Source organism: Podarcis muralis, chromosome 6 (genome assembly GCF_964188315.1).
Source record: "Podarcis muralis chromosome 6, rPodMur119.hap1.1, whole genome shotgun sequence".
In the NCBI taxonomy this organism is placed as follows: Eukaryota; Metazoa; Chordata; class Lepidosauria; order Squamata; family Lacertidae; genus Podarcis; species Podarcis muralis.
The window spans coordinates 98351607-98371586 of NC_135660.1; the positions used below are offsets into that span (position 1 = coordinate 98351607).

General features: G+C 42.9%; 1 protein-coding gene across 22 annotated transcripts; it reads left to right on the forward strand.

Annotated features, from left to right (window-relative positions):
* Positions 1-583: 583 nt before the first annotated feature.
* Positions 584-19214, forward strand: NUP50 (nucleoporin 50). Of its 22 annotated transcripts, none has more exons than XM_028728666.2 (10): positions 584-719; positions 1921-1995; positions 2608-2811; positions 5202-5291; positions 7506-7589; positions 8697-8889; positions 10113-10763; positions 12423-12501; positions 14666-14784; positions 15451-19214. In XM_028728666.2, the coding sequence occupies exons 4-10, from the start codon at positions 5214-5216 to the stop codon at positions 15651-15653; spliced, it is 1407 nt and encodes a 468-aa protein (XP_028584499.2). In that variant the 5' UTR covers positions 584-719; positions 1921-1995; positions 2608-2811; positions 5202-5213; the 3' UTR covers positions 15654-19214. The 22 variants fall into 22 exon arrangements, with proteins under 22 accessions (XP_028584499.2, XP_028584510.2, XP_028584497.2 ...); XM_028728677.2 differs by having other exon boundaries at positions 5202-5282; XM_028728664.2 differs by having other exon boundaries at positions 2608-2801.
* Positions 19215-19980: the final 766 nt, after the last annotated feature.

Here is a 19980-nt window from a genome sequence, read left to right on the forward strand (position 1 = left end):
ATTGGGTGATGCATAACTTCATTCTTATTACCTTGCAACCAGAAAATCCATGAAGTTAGTTAGAATGCCTGCTTATATCTGACTTTAATGTGAGTTTGTTATGCAGGGAGGGGTCACCAATTTTGGTATATTCCCATTATTTCTCCCTTCTACCAGCTTAAGCAGGCCTTGGATACAGCAGTAATTCTTCTTACGTATCTCTCGCAGTCTAACTATAGGATTGCTCCGTCCATTTAACTAAAGTTTTAAAAATAATGGTTTAACAAATTCATTGATTTTGGGGGATGTTTTCAGATGAGAGTTTATTGCTGAATAGGTTCTGCTCACGGGCAAAACTATTTTTGTAGATTCTACGCGTCATCATCAGAATGTCAGCCCGTATGTCTTTTACATTTTCATGCACCATGAGAAACCTGGTAAGTGAAATATATCCCTTTTCAACACCAGAGTTAATAGGAGAAGTAGTCCTCGAAAGAAGCGCGGAACTTCAGGGAGAAAGAAGAGCGGCAGCGTCTGGCGGAGCAGTGCTTCGGCCGGGCGGAGAGCCGAGGCGCGCGGCGGCTGCGGACGAACACTCCGCCCCCTCGCAGGTGGGCGGGGCAAGGGCGGGCGGGTGAGCCGGAAGCGGAAGTGGTGTGGCGGCCGCGCTTTCTGCTGCGCGCGCGTGCGCCCGCCCGGCCTCCCGCCTTCCTCTTTCTCTCCGCCCGCGGCGCCATCAGGTAACAGCCCCGCAGCCAGCGCTGCTAGAGGGGCCGGGGGGGGGGGAGCGGGGCGGCTTCCCCGGGAAACGGCCCGGGATAGTGCAGCGGGGCGGGCGGAAGTCGGCTCCCGAGGCAGCCGTTAGGCGCGCGCGGCCGACAGCTCCTTCCGGCTTTGCTGGGGCGGGAGGCGGAGGAGGCGCCGCGCGGGTTCCTAGACCGGCCTGCCGCTCTAGGGCGCGCGGCCGGCTCCCTCTCCAGTCTCCGCCGCTGAGGGAGCCGCGAGGCAGGTGAGGGGCGGCGGGCGGGAGGGAGGGGGAGCTTGCATGTTGTTCATTTGTGGCACTTGCTCCCCGCAGAAAAACGACCCTGTTGTTTCTGTGCGTGGAATTTGTATATGCCGAGTCTTCACCCTTCGATCTCAGGAGGGTTCGCAGCATGAAATGAGAACACAAGAAGAAAGCCACAACCCTCAGGCCCATTGAAGGAGCCGAACGCCCCGGGGAGCAGGGTCGGGGTTTTCTGCCGGGCCCCTCAGGGCGCCCAGGGGGGGGTCCTGGGGGAGCACAATCCCCGAGGCCTCTGGAGAGGAGGCAGGGACCCCGCCCCCCCCCCCCCACTGATGGAGGGTTTGAACCCTGGCCTCTCCCAGGCCTCAAGTCAAACACTCTGGCCACGATCCCCATCATTATTCATATTCTTTATTGCATTTCTATACCACCTTTTGTCTGAGAATCACAGGGCTGTTTACCATATAAAAAAAAACAAAGATACATAACTTATTAACAAACAAAGCAATGACCCAGCCATCACCACACACACACACAGGGTTTTAAAGGCCATAGCTGGTTTAATGAGCCAAAGGAGAGAAGAAGAATTAGTCTAGGGGAAGAGGAATGTTTTTGCCTGGCACCTATGGCACACTGGCTCCAATTCTGGGGCTTGGATTGCCACCTCCTGTTTTTCTGGTCTTGCCTATGTTCTGTCAGCAGCAGCCTAAGCACAAAAGCACAGAGAAAATTCAAGGTGGTGAAGCTTTTCTTTTTTTATTTGGCATGGAGTTGAGTGGCAAGTAAAACATTTCTTCCTGCTGAACTCTTCAGAGTGTTATGGTCCTGTTTAAAATACAGGGGCACGGCCTGTTTTTAAATCTTGACAACAGTGAATCCTTGCAGCTTGCCATAGTCCTGCCTTGATCTTTGTTTTTATTTACCACCTACAGCACATTCCTCCTGTGAAGATGTGTGTGTATACTGCATAAGAGCTGCTTGATTTGTGTGGTGCCTGGGTTTCAAAGGTATGTGTGAGTGGTTGGTCACGGGGGCCAATTTGGAACGAATGTGAACTTTAATGCCCTTTTTAAACAAGTGGTTAAAATTAGGTAGAGTGACTGCTTTTTGTCAGTCCTAGGCAGGGCAAGAGTTTGATTTCTAAAAGAAAAGAGAGTTGTCAGTAAACACTTCAGCTGCTTAATGTCTGTAAGTTAGGCAGCTGTTAGAGACACCAGGAGCAGGGGCCAGTTAAGAGAGAGAAAATAATGGGACTCATAGATGGGCTCCAGCTAGCTGGCCAGTCAACTCTCAAGCTTCAGAATTATTCCTTATTATCCTAAATGTGGTGAGGGCAGGTACTTAGTAGTGTGGGAAATATAGTTTATGCATGTTTAGAAATACTGTCACCTTGATTTCTTCACCTGATCAGATTGGAGGCCTGATGTTGGGAAAGAGGTTCTGGGTCAGATTAAGCCTTGTGGCACTCTTCATTTGCACCACAATGGTTGAAAAGCTAGAGTGTTTGGTTTGCATCTAAGAGATGTGAGCTCATGTCTGCTTTCAGACATGATTATACAGTGTTGCATTGGGCAAGTGGCTTTTTCTCAGTTTTCTGTTTATACCAACCTATCTTACAGGGCTTTTGTTGGGAAAACAGACTATGAATAACAACCCTTGCTACTATCCCAGAAGCTAGAGGATGCTCTCCTCTTTGCCGCCACTGCATTATGACATCATCAACCATATATAGGAGCTGCTGCTTGCCTTCTCTGAAACATAGCTTCATCTTCCAGCATTCTGAAAGCATTAGGAGATAGATCAGGAACTTCTGGTTTGTGGTGGTACAAGTGGGAAGCTTATAATGATTATGTACTATAAGTAAACATGAATTCATGGTGCTTGAATGTTTTGACAAGTGAGAGGCACAGGTTCACTTCTCATATCATTCCAAATTATATGCCTCTGTCCTACTGAGGCAGACCAATCTTGCCCCCTACCCACCCAAGTTTCTCCATTTGGCCCCCCAGACCACTTTGGGCATACTTTCCAGCTGTACACCTGACATCATACAGGCAAAGCACACCTGACATCATACAGACAACCAGCTGCTTGTCAGGAACACCTGACAAGTGGCTGTGCAAAACAGGATTAAACTTATCAGCTGATGCAAAGGTAGGGCGATCCTGCTTGGCCCAGGTATGTAAGAGAGCTCCCTGCAGAAAACCTGCTTCGTTTGGCTGTGCCTTCAAAGCAGAGATGTGATACATATGTGCCCTGAAATTTAAGAGGTTGCACCCTATGATATTTCTATGCTGAACTTAGATATGTGCAAGATAGGTACAGTGACTGCTCACAACACCACTTGATAATGCATTCTTCGTTGATTTGCTATGCTAAGGTAGTAGCCGTTTTGCAGTCTTATCAGCACAGTCTATTTCTTTGGGGCTTAATCAGTCTCAAGAATTTACTCAAGTTACTTCCCAGTACCTGAGTAAATTTAAATTTCCAAAGCAAGGAATAATTGCTACCAACAGTTATTACTGTTGTGAATGGTCACTGTACACACTTGCATATTGCATTTTGCATCTCATGCTCGTCTTGTGCTAATGTTAACATTGGGTGATAAGCAGCTATGACTTGCTGCTTGTGCAACTGACTTATTGCACAGTTTAGATTTCCTTGTCTACCCAAAAATCTTTTACAGAGGATCAAGGGACTCTCTGGAGCAGATGGTATCACAGGGGACTTTGAGGGACGGCAGGTGAAGGGGACATTCTGTTGCATCCACCTGCGTGTTATTGGATGTTGCCTATTCTTTCCCCCCATACATCTGTTTTAGTCAACTGACACACTAAATGCTTCAGCTGATTAATTCCTGATTGTTAGAGAAACCAGGAAAAGGCCCACAAAAAAGTAGACAGCTATATGCTTTTGCTGAGATAAAGCACATTTCATGAGCTACATAGAGGCCTAATTTGAATGATTGTTTGAGGCATCTCAAACAGTTGGCTGTTCAAGACCTTTATGTAGTTGAAGAAGTGGGTGTTTAATTCCACCAAAGTTTATGCCATGATAAGGTGCCACAAAACCTGGGGTTGTAATTAACACAGTGCTAAAGAGATAGTATTGTCAGCAGAAGTATTTCTTCTTGCCTGATGGATCTCCTCTCTCTTCCCCCTGCATGCTGCTATGGGGATTTTCCTGATCCTCCAGAGCATCTTTGGGAAGTGTACACTGTGGCAGGAGAGTGGAAAAGCCCATTGCACTAGCAGGTATCATTGTGCTGGCTTCTGCTAGTGCAACAGTTTAGTTGAATGCAGCCCTTTGTTTTGGTGGGGAAATTTTAATCTTCATAGCACCTGGAATTTGGTTTCCTTAGTATCTGATAAGCAGGAAAGATAAAAGTAAATATGTTGTAGGTGTTAATAATTCAATCCATAAAAATAATGAAAAATATTCCTGAACGATACTAAACATTATTATTCTATATGGGATGAATGTGGGATGACTCCTTCCTAGCGTTGAACTAGATCTGTGATGGCTAACCAAGAAGAGTCCAAGAAGTAAATTCTAATTTGTGAAAAGTACCATGTAAGCATATGAGTACACATGCAGTAGCTACGGCCACCCAATGACTTGCTGTGCATTTGCTTCAAATATGCTGAACCAGGGGACAAGTGGGAGTATAAATCTAATGCATTCATAGCTGGACCACTGCGTGTCTCCAAGTGTGCCGCAAACATCCCTTTTCCAAACCCAAAATACTGTGTAAAGGAGGAAGTAGTCTTCCAACAATGTGATGTTTTCATATACCATCAAAAGTACCAAGTGACTGAAACTGTAAATTTATTTTAATTCCATACTGAAACTCTCAATGAACTATTTCTGTGGGAAATGTTGCTGCCTGTGTAGGTTCAACAGATAAGGAAACAGACAGGCAACTGGAGAACACATTGAGATACATAAAGCTACATTCTTTTATGGATGAAATGGTTTACATTTGTAGAATCTGATTACTCTTTTTGTGACTTATTTAGTTTTAACACTAAGGCATTACATAATGAACCATTTAGTGCATTTTAGTTTTTTTAAAAATCCATCACAAGTCACTGAATTATTACATAGTGTCTGGTAATGCAAGCTGCTCATTGCAAGTTGCTTGCCACCTATTTAAAACCACTAGATGTGAAGCATGGCTGATTACTCTTTTGCTTTATCTGTTCTAATACAGTAGTGCTGTACAATGGCTAAGAGAGTAGCAGAAAAGGAGCTGACTGACAGGAACTGGGATCAAGAAGAAGAAACTGAGGAGGTAAGAAAGGTTAGATGCTTTTGTTAGAAATAAAATTGAAATAGTTGCTAGAATCAATAGGAAGATCATGGAAAACTAAATGATTGCATTTTATTACTACGTTGGCACTGTATCACAAGCTAAACATAAAAAGAACAGATTACACCAGGTAAGCGGATTCTCCCTTGTAACTTTCATAGATCTATGGGCAACAATTAGTTGCAATCACATTCATAGAGCTAGTATCGGGGCTGGCTCATTCACGAGGCAAGTGATCCACAGGCTGCAATGGCTGCAGCACACCTCTTGGAGGCTGGACCTGCTGTCTCCTTGGCAGCTCCCCCACCCCCACCCTGCAGTGCCATCTCTACAGCAACATCTCAGCAGATAGGAGGCACTGCTTTTCTCCTCTCACCCCTAGGGAGGAAATGGCAGGAGCTGCCTTCTGGGGTCATCACCTCCCCCTTTACATCCTTTGATTCCCACTTCAGCTCTCAAGTAAGGTTGATTTGATTCCTCTCCTGGTTCCCGGTCCCTCTTGTTCCTGATGTAGATCTGCATTCACTCCTTCTTCCCTGGTGGGGAGGGGCACCATTTCATGGCTTGCCTCAGGTGCCAAAATGCATTGGACAAAACCCTGGATGGTTTTGTCAGTTATATGCAACGGATGTGTTTTGCCTAAGAGTTGCGGTGTGAGGATTACATTTTGTGTAGTGAAAATCAAGGCCTTTATTCTAGTCCTTTGTCAAACGAGTGCAACAGAAAAAAGCTTAGAGGTCCTGGGGTGTTTGTGGTGCTAGGCTTTTCAGTAATGGCCCATCTCAGAGCATCATTAAACCTTTTCACACCTTTGCAAATGGAATGCACTTCCTGAAATCATTCAAAATGCCAATAACCAGAGGTGTTTCTAGTCTTCCTTAGCAGCTACTACCTACATTTCCATAAATCCGTTTTATTGGATTGGAAAACTTGCAATCATCTCAATAGCCATAAGTGAAACCTAATAACATTAAAATTAGTTCAGATTTTTCCCTTTGACCTTAACTGTACATGAGTTGTGTCATATGTTGTATCAGCAACCTAATAACTTCATGAATGTATTCAACTTTGGCTTCTTGTTTCCGGTGCTCCAGGAATGGAGTTTCTCCCAACACTGTGTGAGAGAGACAGATGGAGATAATCAGATAATGATGGGGGAATTTCATTATCTGTTTTCCTCTTTGGTTGGAAGAAGGACCAAGCTCTCACCCGCAGTTTGCCTGGCGGTCTGGCACTTGCTTCCCCATGGAATGCAAGGACAGGCAAAGGCACTGGGTGCATGGAGTACTCTGGCTGCCACAAACCCGCCCCCCCCCCATCCCGTTCCTGGTTGTCCTGTTAATTGGGCTTTAATTGGAGCAAACTACAGGCCAGAGACGATGAGATAAGAAACTGAAAACAACCCAGCTACAAAGATGTAAAAGGTTTGGACTGAGAGCGGATTTCTGAGAGCAAAGGGCCTTCTCGGTAGTAGTGCCTGCCCTGTGGAACTCCCTCCCAGCAGATGTCAAGGCAATAAACAACTATTTCAACTGAAGGCGGCCCTGTTTAGGGAAGTTTTTAATGTCTGATGCTGCATTGTTTTTAATATTCGGTTGGAAGCTGCCCAGAGTGGCTGGGGAAACCCAGCCAGATGGGCAGGGTATAAATAATATATTATTATTATTATTATTATTATTATTATTATTATTATTATTATTATTATTATTATTATACCCTAAATCAGTTAGGATCCAATTTGGCATGTTCTGACATATTTAATGTGTTGATTTTACTTAGTTTTACTTATTTCACAAGTTTTCCTAATATCCCATAGTAGTTGCAATGAAAAATTTCATTAAGAAAAAAAAAGCATTGAAGCACACAATGTATTTTAAATGCTATATTCAAGCAGAAACCTGTTAAGTATATTGACATAATTTTTAATGTTATAAAGGTGGAAATTATTTGACTTGCTATTGATGCAAATTTGGGAATGTGATAAGCCCTTTATCGACAAAAGATTCACAAGTAGTTTTTGTAAAATGCTATTATTAAAACTGAATATACAATGTCTATTTGCTTATTATAAAATGTTGAGCCTTATAGTGTTAAAAGTGAATGTGTATTTTGACATTAGAGTTTTGTAATACAAGGGAATCAAGAAGCAATTTTCTGTGTGCAAGTGGAACCTTGTTTGTTCTAAGAATATAATATTCCTTGCAGGTGGGAACGTTCTCAGTGGCCAGTGAAGAGGTTTTAAAGAACAGAGCAATTAAGAAGGCAAAGCGTAGAAATGTGGGGTTTGAGGTACATAAATGCGCTAATTTTATAATAAATGTCTGGTTCTTGGCCCAACCATTTGTATTGCCAAAAATGCACAGGTAATTGTTTCTTATGTGGAAAGTACTGTGAATAATGATGCACAAATTCAGCCAAGTATTGAAATGGCTGAAGGTTGTTTTGACGAAATATAACATTTCCTGTTGAATTCATATTGTGTGAAATGTCCCCAAAGGAGAGCAGAATGTTGAAAACAGTTGGAGGAAGACAAGAGTGATAGAATACTTCCCATATTTATTTCACCAGTCTTTCTAGGAGCCAGACAGTTGCAGTTGGAGTTGCAGATGTTTCCAGTTTTCAGTTTGTCTGTTAAAAGCGATTTTATTGCTGGTGAATTCCATACTGATTGCATTCACATGACACAGCAAGCCAAACTGTGACTTACCAGGATCTCACAAATGTACATGCTACCAGAAAGGAGCCAGCAGCCACGTTGTTCCTCCATGGTCTTTTTACTGCCACACTGAGCTAAGCCAAAGTTTGCTGAGCCAAAGTGTGAACCAGGACTCATGATTAAGGTCTCACCTTGCATGCGAAGCCAAGCCTTTGTTTGTTAATGTGTGTGTTACTGTTGATTGCTCTCTATATTGAAGGGTGGGGATAGCCCTTCAGCTGGCTCAGGAGTAAGTGATTACTCTGAGCGCTCAGGTTTTGTCCACATGGGTTGGGTTTTCTTTAATCAGAAGATACCATTTGTCTTGTGATAGTGAATCTAATTTCACAATGGCTCAACATATATTGGCTGGTCCACACATACATGTACACTTCATTGGTACCCATGGGTTAAAGGCAAGTCAAATGTCTGAACTATCTTCATGGAAAAGATTCTTAATGTTTGGTGATAAGAACATTCCATACTTAGTTTCCAGTGATGTCTGGAATGATACATTTCATCATTTGATGAATATGTGTGTGAGAATCAGACAGGGACCAAATATAATATTTCCTGTAGAATATTTACCTTGTATAAGGGAAGCAAAGATTTTGTATGGGTGGACATTAACATAATCATACGGATGGGACTTTGTGGGGCTACAGCTGAAAAGTGAGATAACTGTTTGACATCTCTTTCAGGCTGAGAGTGGTGGAGCTTTTAAAGGTTTTAAAGGTTTCGTTTTGCCGTCTGGAGGTGGAGGATTTTCTGGCTTTGGCAATGGCACCGGAACAAAGCCTTTAGGGGGGCTATCCAATGGCGGCAGCGGCAGCATCGCAAATAGCTCATCATTCACCAATTTAAAGACTGCTGCTGAAACAACTACTACATTTAGTAAGTTCACCAGTAAAATTTTCTCATCAGACGATACTTGTAAAAATGCCTTTAATGATATTAAGGGAGCTGAAAGGTTTGTGTAAGTATGTGTCACATCCAGCCCTCATATCAACAAGCATATAGATGGAGGTGATCATCCACTTGGCATTGTGCGCTTCAAAAAGCTGTTGGGCAAAAAAAAAATATATCACATATCCATGCATGGTTAAAATGGTTAAATATGAGCCAAACATTTTGGCTGTTCAGTATATAAATCACTTACATAAGCTGATTATTTACCTATTGCTCATTTATCACATCTTGAAAGTTGCACTATTTCCCCCCACATTCCCCCCTCAAGAGATCTGCACATATATGAACATACCAATTACTACATATTTTTGTTTCTGTCCCCAAGGCTATTTAGGTTGTGTTAGAAAGTAGTTAAGTGTTCATAGGCATCTATATCTGGATATATTGTATATATTTTATTATACACACATATACTCATTATATTTTACCATTATTAAGTTAAATTATTATATATTATTGTAATAGCAAATTATAGTATGGAGCATATATATTTTTCTTGTTATATGTTGCCTAGGAGCACGTAAGGATTTATAGTGTCATTCATTTTTTCATTTCAATAAGTTATGAAGAGGGCTGGTCTGTCCTACCCTGAATACATTACTCATTTAGACCATTTGTGCAGTGTCCAAGTTCCTTATGAGCCAGTCTTCCACCTTTGGTATATCTTGACTTTTACCATGCTTGCTCTGCTATCATAGTGCTGCAATAAATGAATGATTATTTCTTCGTCTTCTTGAACAACTACTTCCTTCACATATAAAAGTGATACATTTATATCAAATGACCCATTAAAAGTTCTAAGTTGGGCAAAATATTTTAATTTCACCTATTTGCTCTTGGAGCTTGAACTGACTCTGGCTGGTTGGCAATGAGACCTTGGGGTCATAGTGGATACATTAACAAATATATTGACCCCAATATCATGATGGAACAGAGCTCTGGTTCCCAGTCTTACGATGGTACAGCTATCCAGATAGATAGATAGATATAGATATATTTTAAAAATTGGCATTACTGGGAACAAATCAGTAGAACAAATTCAGTAAATAGATTGGGGGGGAATGCATTCTAGAAATGGGTTCAGGTTAGGTTTTTGTATGCATACAACATTGTAAAGAAAGTTCATAAAATGCTCTTCTTTCTAATAGGTTCTGTGGTGTCCAGTGGTTCAGTGAATAATACTGTAACTGAGAAAAAGCCTGTAAGTGTGGAAGCAAATGGTGAGAGCCAGCAGCCCTTGTCCTCTGGATTCACTGAGAACAAAGCATGCAGCCCTGATTCTTATCATAAACAGTTAGCCGCTCTAAATTGTTCAGTGCGTGACTGGATAGTAAAACATGTAAATGTCAATCCACTCTGTGACCTGTCGCCGATTTTCCGAGACTATGAGAAATATTTAGCTGAGATAGAGCAACGCGGAATGAGTAGTGACAGCGGTTCTGAAAGTGACAGTAACAAGACAGTTGGAACTCAGCCTGGGTCTGCATTTGGGAGTCCAAATCTTCAGCAGAGTTCAACGTTTTTCTTCAATAGCAACAAATCTGAGAATGCACCAGGAAAGAAAACAGAAATGGAAAAGAAAACGGAACCAAAACTAGGGTCTATGTCAACTGTCTCCTTTACTTTTAGCAAGAGCGTAGACAACTCTGGTCTGAATTCTGGTGCATTACCTAGTTTCTCATTCTCTCCTGGAAGTGCAAGTTTATTTGGAAAAGATACAAGCCAAGGCAAGGTTGTTTCTTCATTTTCCAGCAAAGCACTAGATATTCAGACAGAAAGTGGTGGCAGTGAAGATAAAGGTAAACATTTATTGTTTTAGAAGTTGAGAAATGGGATTCAGTCCCATGTTTCATTGAAATCTGGTGAGCTTCCTGCTGATATGCAGAATTGGACCCCCTAGAGATCTGTTTCTCATGCCAGAGGACTCTAGGAAAGGGTGTCACTGAGGATTACAAATAATAGCTGGCTGCCCAGGTCAGCTAAAACTTATGGACCCCTGCAGGAATGCCTTTTAGTATTGGGTGACTTTGAATAGAATTTGGTGCTTTACTAGCAATCTGCGCTGCTTTTTTCTACTTTGAAACTTCCATAACAAATGTTTGTAGGTGAAATTATTGAAAGCCCTGCTTTGGTTCCCCTTCCATTTAAATAACCTTAACTATAGATTGGGTTAAGCAGGGGTTGGGGGATAGGAAAAGGCTAAGAGCACCTCCACTGCCCTGTCACATGATGATGGTAATTTTAATTAAAAAATAAATAATTGATAATAATAATTGATAATAATAATTATTTATACCCTGCCCATCTGGCTGGATTTCCCCAGCCACACTGTGGCTTCCAACAAAATATTAAAAATACAATAAAAAAATCAGACATAAAAAACTTCCATAAACAGGGCTGCCTTCAGATGTCTTCTAAAAGTCAGATAGTTATTTATTACAAAGAATCTCTCTCTCTATATATATATATATAAACCTTTTTGTTATTTACTTTATGGCAATTAGGAAAAAATAAAATAAGCTTTTAAAGTTACAGTTCAAGTAGATAATTTTAATCAAGAGTGTTCTTTAAGAAATGTAGAAAGCTTATAAGCCATATTTTAATGTTCAAGGCTTATAAATGTAAGTGTTGAAGTAGAAGTTGAGTGGGAAATGCAGCAGTGTTAGTGCTAATCAGCACAGTTTAAAATATATTCTAATATCCCCTGGGCCAGTTCACTCCAGCGGAGGTCCCTCCGTGGGCCAGATTGCGTGAGCATGTGCGCCCACAATTTCCGGCGTCTGCGCATGCACAGACGCGATTTCTGGCGCCGCGGAAGCAAGTCCCTGCACCGGTTTAGTGCAGCACGCAGGGACTCGCTGAGCAGGTGGCTCAGTTCAGGGGCAGCTCGTGGGCCGGTTAAACGACCCCTGTGGGCAGCTTGTGGCCGATGGGCCTTAGGTTGCCGACCCCTGCTAATATCTGTAACTTTTTTCTCTCTAGCACATTGTTTGAAGATTTTTTAGAAATATATTTTATACTGATGACCCTACCTTTTTAGACATACTGTGATCTTGCTCACATGCAACCAGAAGCTGAGCCATGGTTTGGCTTAGTGTTATGGTCGAACCTTGAGCTCATGGTTTGTTTTCCCCAAACAAGCAATGGTGAGTGGTAAGCCACAAACAGACCTTGGTTTCAGGTCACAGCTGTCTGGGGCAAGGCCAGCCATGAGCCCAGGCTTGGATGCAACGCCAAGCCATGGTTTAGCTGCTGTTTGTGGAGCAACGGAGGAAAAGTAAAGCACTTGTGAGTTGCTCCTTGTCAAGCCATAGTTTGGCTTTATGCCATGTGAACCAGGTAGCTGTATCTGATATCTAATATCCCCGTGTATTTTTAAAACATCAAAAGATTTTTATGTACTGCAGTGTCTTTTCTTGTATATACGTAACACTTACCTGAAATTATTCTTCCTACAGGGGGTGACGAGGAAGATGAGGAGCCACCAAAGGCAGTAGTGAATGAAATAAAGGAAGATGATGCCTTCTACTCAAAGAAGTGAGTTGTGTTCTTTGATACTACAGTGGTGCCTCGCAAGACGAAATTAATTCGTTCCAAGAGTTTTTTCTTCTTGCGAGTTTTTCGTCTTGCGAAGCACGGTTTCCCATAGGAATGCATTGAAAATCAATTAATGCGTTCCTAGGGAAACCGCCTTCAGACCAGGTCTGGGGACAGTCTGTCCCCCGACCTCTTCTGAAGGCTGGGTGGGGGGGGACAAGGGCTTTTCTTCCCATCGCCAGCCTTCAGAAGGCTGTTCTGAAGGCTGGCGGTAGGAAGAAAAGCCCTTCTCCCCCCCACAGGACTTCAAAAGAGCTGCGGGAAGTCCGGCGGGGGTCCAAGGGATTCCCTCACTGCCGCCTGCGTTTAAAAGGACTCTGGGGAAAGCAGCGAAGCGCGCTGCTTTCCCCGAGCGCTTCTAAAGGTGGGCGGCAGTGAGGGAATCCCTTGGACCCCCGCCGGACTTCCCGCAGCTCTTTTGAAGTCCGGCGAGGGTCCAAGGGATTCCCTCCCAGCCGCCCGCGTTTAAAAGCACTCCGGGGAAAGCAACAAAGCGCGCTGCGCTTTGCTGCTTTCCCCAGAATGCTTTTAAAGGCGGGGGCTGGGAGGGAATCCCTTGGACCCCCCCCCCCGGACTTCCCGCAGCTCTTTTGAAGTCCGGCGAGGGTCCAAGGGATTCCCTCCCAGCCGCCCGCGTTTAAAAGCACTCCGGGGAAAGCAACAAAGCGCGCCGCGCTTTGCTGCTTTCCCCGGAGTGCTTTTAAAGGCGGGGGCTGGGAGGGAATCCCAAGGACCCCCGCCGGACTTCCCGATGCTCGGGGAAAGCAGCGCGCTTCGCTGCTTTCCCCAGAGTGCTTTTAAAGGCGGGGGCTGGGAGGGAATCCCAAGGACCCCCGCCGGACTTCCCGATGCTCGGGGAAAGCAGCGCGCTTCGCTGCTTTCCCCAGAGTGCTTTTAAAGGCGGGGGCTGGGAGGGAATCCCAAGGACCCCCGCCGGACTTCCCGATGCTCGGGGAAAGCAGCGCGCTTCGCTGCTTTCCCCAGAGTGCTTTTAAACGCCGGCGGCGGTGACCATGCCCCGCCCCGTCCCCGCCGCCCGGCATCGGGGCATGGTCCCAATGGCGGGGGGAGGCATTCCCGCCCGCTGCCCGGCATCGGGGCATGGTCCCGATGGCGGGCGGCGGGGGGAGGCGTTCCCGCCCGCCCCCGGCATCGGGGCATGGTCCCGATGGCGGGCGGCGGTGGGAGGCGTTCCCGCCTGCCGACCGGCATCGGGGCATCGTTCCGAAGCCCGGCGGCGGCAGGAGGAGCTGTCCCCGCCCCGCCGCCAGCCTTCGGAGGAGGTCCGAGGACAGCGGGGAAGACGCGCTGCGCTTCCCCGCTGTCCCGGAGATTTCCCTATGGGCTGTCGTCTTGCGAAGCAAGCCCATAGGGAAATTCGTTTTGCGTAGCGCCTCCGCGACGGAAAACCCTTTCGTCTAGCGGGTTTTCCGTCTTGCGAGGCGTTCGTCTTGCGAGGTACCACTGTATTACCACGATCATGCTCTTACTGTAGAGAGTTCAGTATGCTTTCCCCCCTAATTTTGTATGTGTGAGTAAAAGTCTTTAGCAGTTTATAGTGCATTACAACTACAAACTAAATGAAATTTCTTTTGCCGAAGCTATTTTGTCTCTCTTTATACTACTGGAGTTCAAACTTTGATAATTCCAGGGGGTACAAGTTACAGGCTGCCTCTGTTTTGGCACAGAGTGACTCAAAGAACTGCTTAGTGTTTGTCTCACCCAAAGACCCACAGTCTTTTTGTCAGGAGCTCATTTTAAAACACTCTAAAGTTTAAAGGCAGTTTTATGTGCAGCTGGGGGGCTGCTGTTTCTCAGAGTAAATCTGAGGCCCTCTTGAGCTCATGGTTCTTTAAATCTTGGCCATTATTTTTGGTATACTCTGGAAGATTCTAACAAATAGTTTTATCATGTTGCAAAGACTTCTTTTCTGGAAGGACTATTTATATAACTATTAGTCTGGCTAGTTCCAGCCTGAGTTTAAATGTATTATTTGTTTGCATGCTGGTGTTTGCCACATACAAGCTATTTGGAGGCTTTTATTCACCTTTCACATTCATGCACGTTCTGTAAAATGAATCTTGTCTATGTTTCCTTTTTTCAGGTGCAAAGTTTTTTACAAGAAAGATAATGAATTTAAAGAAAAAGGTATAGGAACGCTACACTTAAAACATGCAGGAAATCAGAAGATTCAGCTATTAGTACGGGCAGATACCAACTTAGGTACGTTATTATTATTATTAGTTCAGTAAACTTCCAAGCCACTGCTAAGTCAAAGGCTTCTGGCTTCTTTCAAATAATTAAGATATTTATGATGGTCCTTTTTTGCTCTCATGCCTACAACTGTGTAGAATTTTACACATGAGTAAACAACAGGCACATCTAGCAGTGGCTGTGATTTGTGTCCCAAGTTGGATGTGTGCAGTTGCTAGCACATAGTTGGATGACTTCACAAATTATTTGTGTTTGGAATCTTGATGCAAACCAGCACTGACAGCCATTATTGCAAGTTTGGCTTATCAACCATGTAGTGTTTGGCCACTGGATCTCAGGAATTTGTTTTTCTTTTTTAATTGCTAAGTATTATCACAATGAGATCTTGCCCATTTTTAGGAATAGTGGCTAATGTGGTGAGGAAATGAGTTGAGGAAATAATGGAGGCTTGTAAGTCAGTAACAGAGCACAAGCTTTTTCCAGATAAAAACATCTCTTGTAGCAAGGAGCTGTGGCTGAGACCTTGAGAGAACCACTGCCAGGTGGAACAGCCTGTGGTTGGCTAGGTGGATCAGTAACACCTGATTTTCTCATACCTCAGGTCACCATACTACTACCTAGACATTCATATTTTGTATTTATTTTGCTCTTTTCCCAACTTCCACTCTGTTGCAGGCAACATATTGCTGAACATTTTGGTGCCTCCTAAGATGCCGTGCTCCAGAACAGGGAAGAACAACGTGCTCATTGTCTGTGTTCCAAATCCACCCATTGATGAGAAGAATGCTACCGTCCCTGTTCCTATATTGATAAGAGTGAAAACAAGTCAGGATGCAGATGAGTTGCACAAAATTTTACTGGAGAAGAAGGAGGTCTAAAAATCTGGGCTGTTGAAAATTACAGACGAAACTTGCCAAACTGCTGCTGCTCATTTCCCCTCTCTTGACTCTGCTAGTAACTTTTTAAACCACTTCTGACATTCTAAGGACTGTTTAGGAACTCTGAAGAGCTTTGGTAAGGGAAAGAAACTAAGATGGCCAATAAAAGCTTTTAACTTGACACAAGAGTCAGTTCTTCCTCCCTTCTAATTTGAATATCTAATGCATGAACCATATTTGAAGAAAACTTGCATATCAAAAAATAAACATTTTTATTATACAGAATAAAACTGATTTATACTCAAATGGTGTAAAATACTACACCGGAAATTGTGTAGGAAGAATTTTGTGTGGGTGGAAAGAAATTTGACAGACTTCTTTATCTTGCATCCAAGTTTGAATTGAAAAACTCTCCTAAATGTGAAATCACAGTTCAGATTATGTTGAAGGAACAAATGTTTTAAACTGAACAGTATAGTTTTTGTGTTTTAGTAACAGCTGTTAAAAATCAGTACCCTGATTTTTAAGGCCAAAGTTGCAGGTTGTTATTTTCTCATTCCCTAGAGAAACAGCTGAGGGAAAAGGTAGCATGGCTATATTTTTTTCAATCCAATCCTGTCTCTTGGATTTTATCAAACCTGGGGCATCTTGTGTTGAGGGATTTGATGGACTTTCTTCCATTGTAAAGCCTTATCTTCAGGCTTGAAAATTCTGTACAGTCCCCTTTAATGTCAAGGGGCTTGTGCAAGAGAGCTGTGAATTGTGCCCACACTATTTTGGGTGTGCGCCAGTGTGCATTTAACGGGATCAGCAGTCAGACCGTGAATACCCTGCTATTTAAATAGTTGTCTTACTAATGTAGCAGTCGCTAGTAAAGCCACACATAACCAGTCCACAAATATTGGTTATCATAGGTTCCGAAACATCTGAATCTTTAAAGTTCTAGTCGTACCTTAAAACTGGAAGGGAGCTGGGATGCTGTGGAAGCAGGGCCCGTATTGATTATGAATTGGTGCCTTTTTTGCATCAAGTTTTAAGTGTTGGACTTCCTAAAAAGTAAGTGTGAGAGTATTTCAAGAGTTCAGCACCCCACACTGAAATATCTTGGGGTACAGTCCAGCAAGGAGTAATCTGACCCAATCCCCATTAAAATAAATCAGAGTTACCATTTATGTTAGTGAGGTTTGGGCTAATGAGCTTCACACTGGATTGTTCTCTTTAGCATTCAAGATGGTGAACAATCAGAAATGCTAACTTGCATGTTAATATTATAAATGGGAACATGCATATGGAGTCCAGTCTTACTGTTAAGAGGCTCAGGTTGAATGGCCAAGAGCTTCAGTAATATTGTGTGCTCTTGTCTTTGAGAAATAGTGTCTTAAAAATCCTCAGTGAGCTTTGTTTACTCCCCTGTGTCTGGGCAAACAGCCTGCTCTTTTTCTAGAAAGCAGATAGCCTGTTCCCACACCCTCCTCTAACATAATTTTTACATTGAGAGACTGTTAATATTACAGGTATGCTATGTATTTTGCACTTGTCTGATTCCTAAAGTGCAACTGTGTATATGTAACAATTTTTCAGTTACTGAGTAGAATAAGAAATAGCATTTCATTGACATGCAGTTTGTTCTCATAATTTTTTTGCTATGTCTTACGTGATGCTGCTTCTGTAAGAAATCCAGAGTGCGCATGTTGCTTTTCAAAGTTAAAAGCAGCATGAAAGAATAATCGTAATGTCCATTAAATGTTTGCAAGAGCTGGTCAAAAGGTGTTGCTTGAAAGTGGTTGTGTTATGGAAAGTGGTCAGTTACTTCTTTCTTAGAGCAAGCATAAAATGGGATTATTTCACACTGCTGCTGAGGAAGGCATTCCAGAAATGCATTGGAATTTCCTGCACCTCTTTGAACGTATGTCTGCTGCATAAAAATGTGAAGATCCCTGCTGTGGGTGCACCTTGGCCATCCTGTGTGGGTTGTGACATGATGTAGCGAAAGCTTACCAGGCACTGCTCTTCACACACCCTCTTGGGGAAAGCTCCATCAGCCTTCCGCAACCTGCCCACTGCCAGATTCTTAGGCTGCAGCCCCATCTAGTAGGTTTTGGATGGAGCTCATGTGAGCTGTAGTCCAAACCTGGAGGGCACCAGGGTGGAGAAGGCAGTCATAGATACACAAAACAAATGCATAAACCAGCAGACTTTAAATCCTAAATGTAAGTGTTGACTTTGTGATTGGCCCATCGCTTTCAGTAATAAAAATTATTACAAGAATAACAATCTGAATTACTAAGTGGATCAAAATTGGCTTGCTAAGAAAGAAGGAGAATGTGCATAGACTTCGTTTTGTAGGTTTCTGATGTTGATCATGTTGGCTTGCTCCTGCTGTGAAAGGTAAGATCTCATTTTTGTGTGTTGGTTTTACTCTCTGAGTAAGTTTAAAAGGCTGTATAAAACTGGACGATCATTTTTCTTTTGCACAAAATTGTAGCTTTAATTATATTTAAAAATCTTAATCAAGTCTATTGATACTTGCTGCATAACAATAAGGCAGTGTCTTAATTTGCAGTCTGATCACTTGTCGCCTTGTAGACATAGTGTTTGTAGTCTGACTTTATTGCTGTAGGATTTAAGTGACTGTTGTTCGCCTGTTGCCTGTTTGCAAGATTGCCAACCAAACTTGCAAAATCATTTTTACATTTTGACAGAAGTAGAGAGTCTAAAGAAGTCCCATCTACTGATTTATTAGATACTGCTGCTTTGCACGTGCATAGTTTTCAGCTGGTCCCTGGTGTCTGACCTGCATCTCTTCAGACCGCAGGCAGGGGTTCTCTTGATTGGATTCATGTTGGGTAGAATGGTTGTAGCCTAGCCTTCTCCCTGACATTCAGAATGCTGTGCGGAAGGAATTATTTTGTAGGAAAGAGTGTTTTGTTACATGAGCCCCGTCTGCCACTCAGTCCAGATGCAGGCCTGCCACTCAAGGGAGAACTAGGGCAAACCTCAACTTGTTTGGGGAGTGTGCTATTTCTCTATTTTTTTAATTCTTCAAAAGGTTTGTCATCAAAATCCTGTATAGAAGGGGTGTGGAGAATATTTGGCTACTTTTGCTCTGTTCTCAGTCTGCTACAAGTAGTTTGTAAACTGAAAATCTGTCGCTACATATAAGGAGCAATAAGTACTGTATTGCATCTTGCTTTAACTCCCTTTGCAACATAATGTAATTTGACAACTGTTCTGTCTAATGCCTTAAGTTATTTTTAGCAGAAGTTGCTAAACTGTATACCACAAATGTAAAGATTTGATAAATTTCACAGTGCATGGAAACCATGTATAAAAGCTTAATGAACAGCTATCTGAACAATCGACATGAACCTTTCTTTCCATTTGACTGTCAACATTTTTGTTTGTTCCCCATCTCATAGGACGCCATCTGAAAGGCTAAACAAGAATTGGGACTTGCCTTTTATCATTTTTCACATGTCCATTTGCTAGCTGTAGTTCTTTCTAAGGAAATGTATAAAAATCCATGGAAATGTGAATAAACAAATAGGATGTGTGAACTCCGATCTGTACATGTTTGCATTCTACCTCCTGGGCTTGGTGGCGAAGATGGTCAGTGCAGCCAGGTAAAGAAGATGCTGCAGAAAGACCAGGAGTGTTATTGCCTTGACAATGAGGAGGGTAGTGAAGACTTACCAAAGTATTTCATCTTACAAGACCGTTTTTAAGCAAATGTAGTTCCTTGACTTCTTTTGCGGGGGGGGGGGTAGTATTGCTGGACTATGAAGCAGGATTTGTAATAATAGATGGATTCAATTATTTAATAGAATCTTATACTAATGGTGCTGAGAATTGCTAAATTACCATGTCTAGCCACAGCATGCACTGGTGATTTCTTGCATTGTGGTATTGCATAGCTCACACAATGCACTACAGTTCTGCTTTAATTTAAAGAAAAAATGGTTTCTGAGGCTCTGGAGAAGTTTGAAAAGAGTATAGATAATCTTATTTGTCATCTAGTGATTTGCAGAGGTCAGGCAGGGACACAACTCACTCTGTCCTTAGTAGAAGCAAAAGAAGTGCAAGTTGGAAAAACCCACTGCCATTTAACTAAATTTTGTATATTTCAGAATATAGCACTCTAAAGTGATGTTTCTACCATATACTTGTCTAATATCAATGCATACATATGACAACTTGAATTTCATGTTGCAGGAGGTGAAGACCCACAAGCATACTGTCCTAGGGATATGAACTCTAGCCAGAACTAAGCCAGCCTTTGCCAACCCAGTGCCTCATCAGCTCCAACCAGCATGCCCAATGGTCAGGG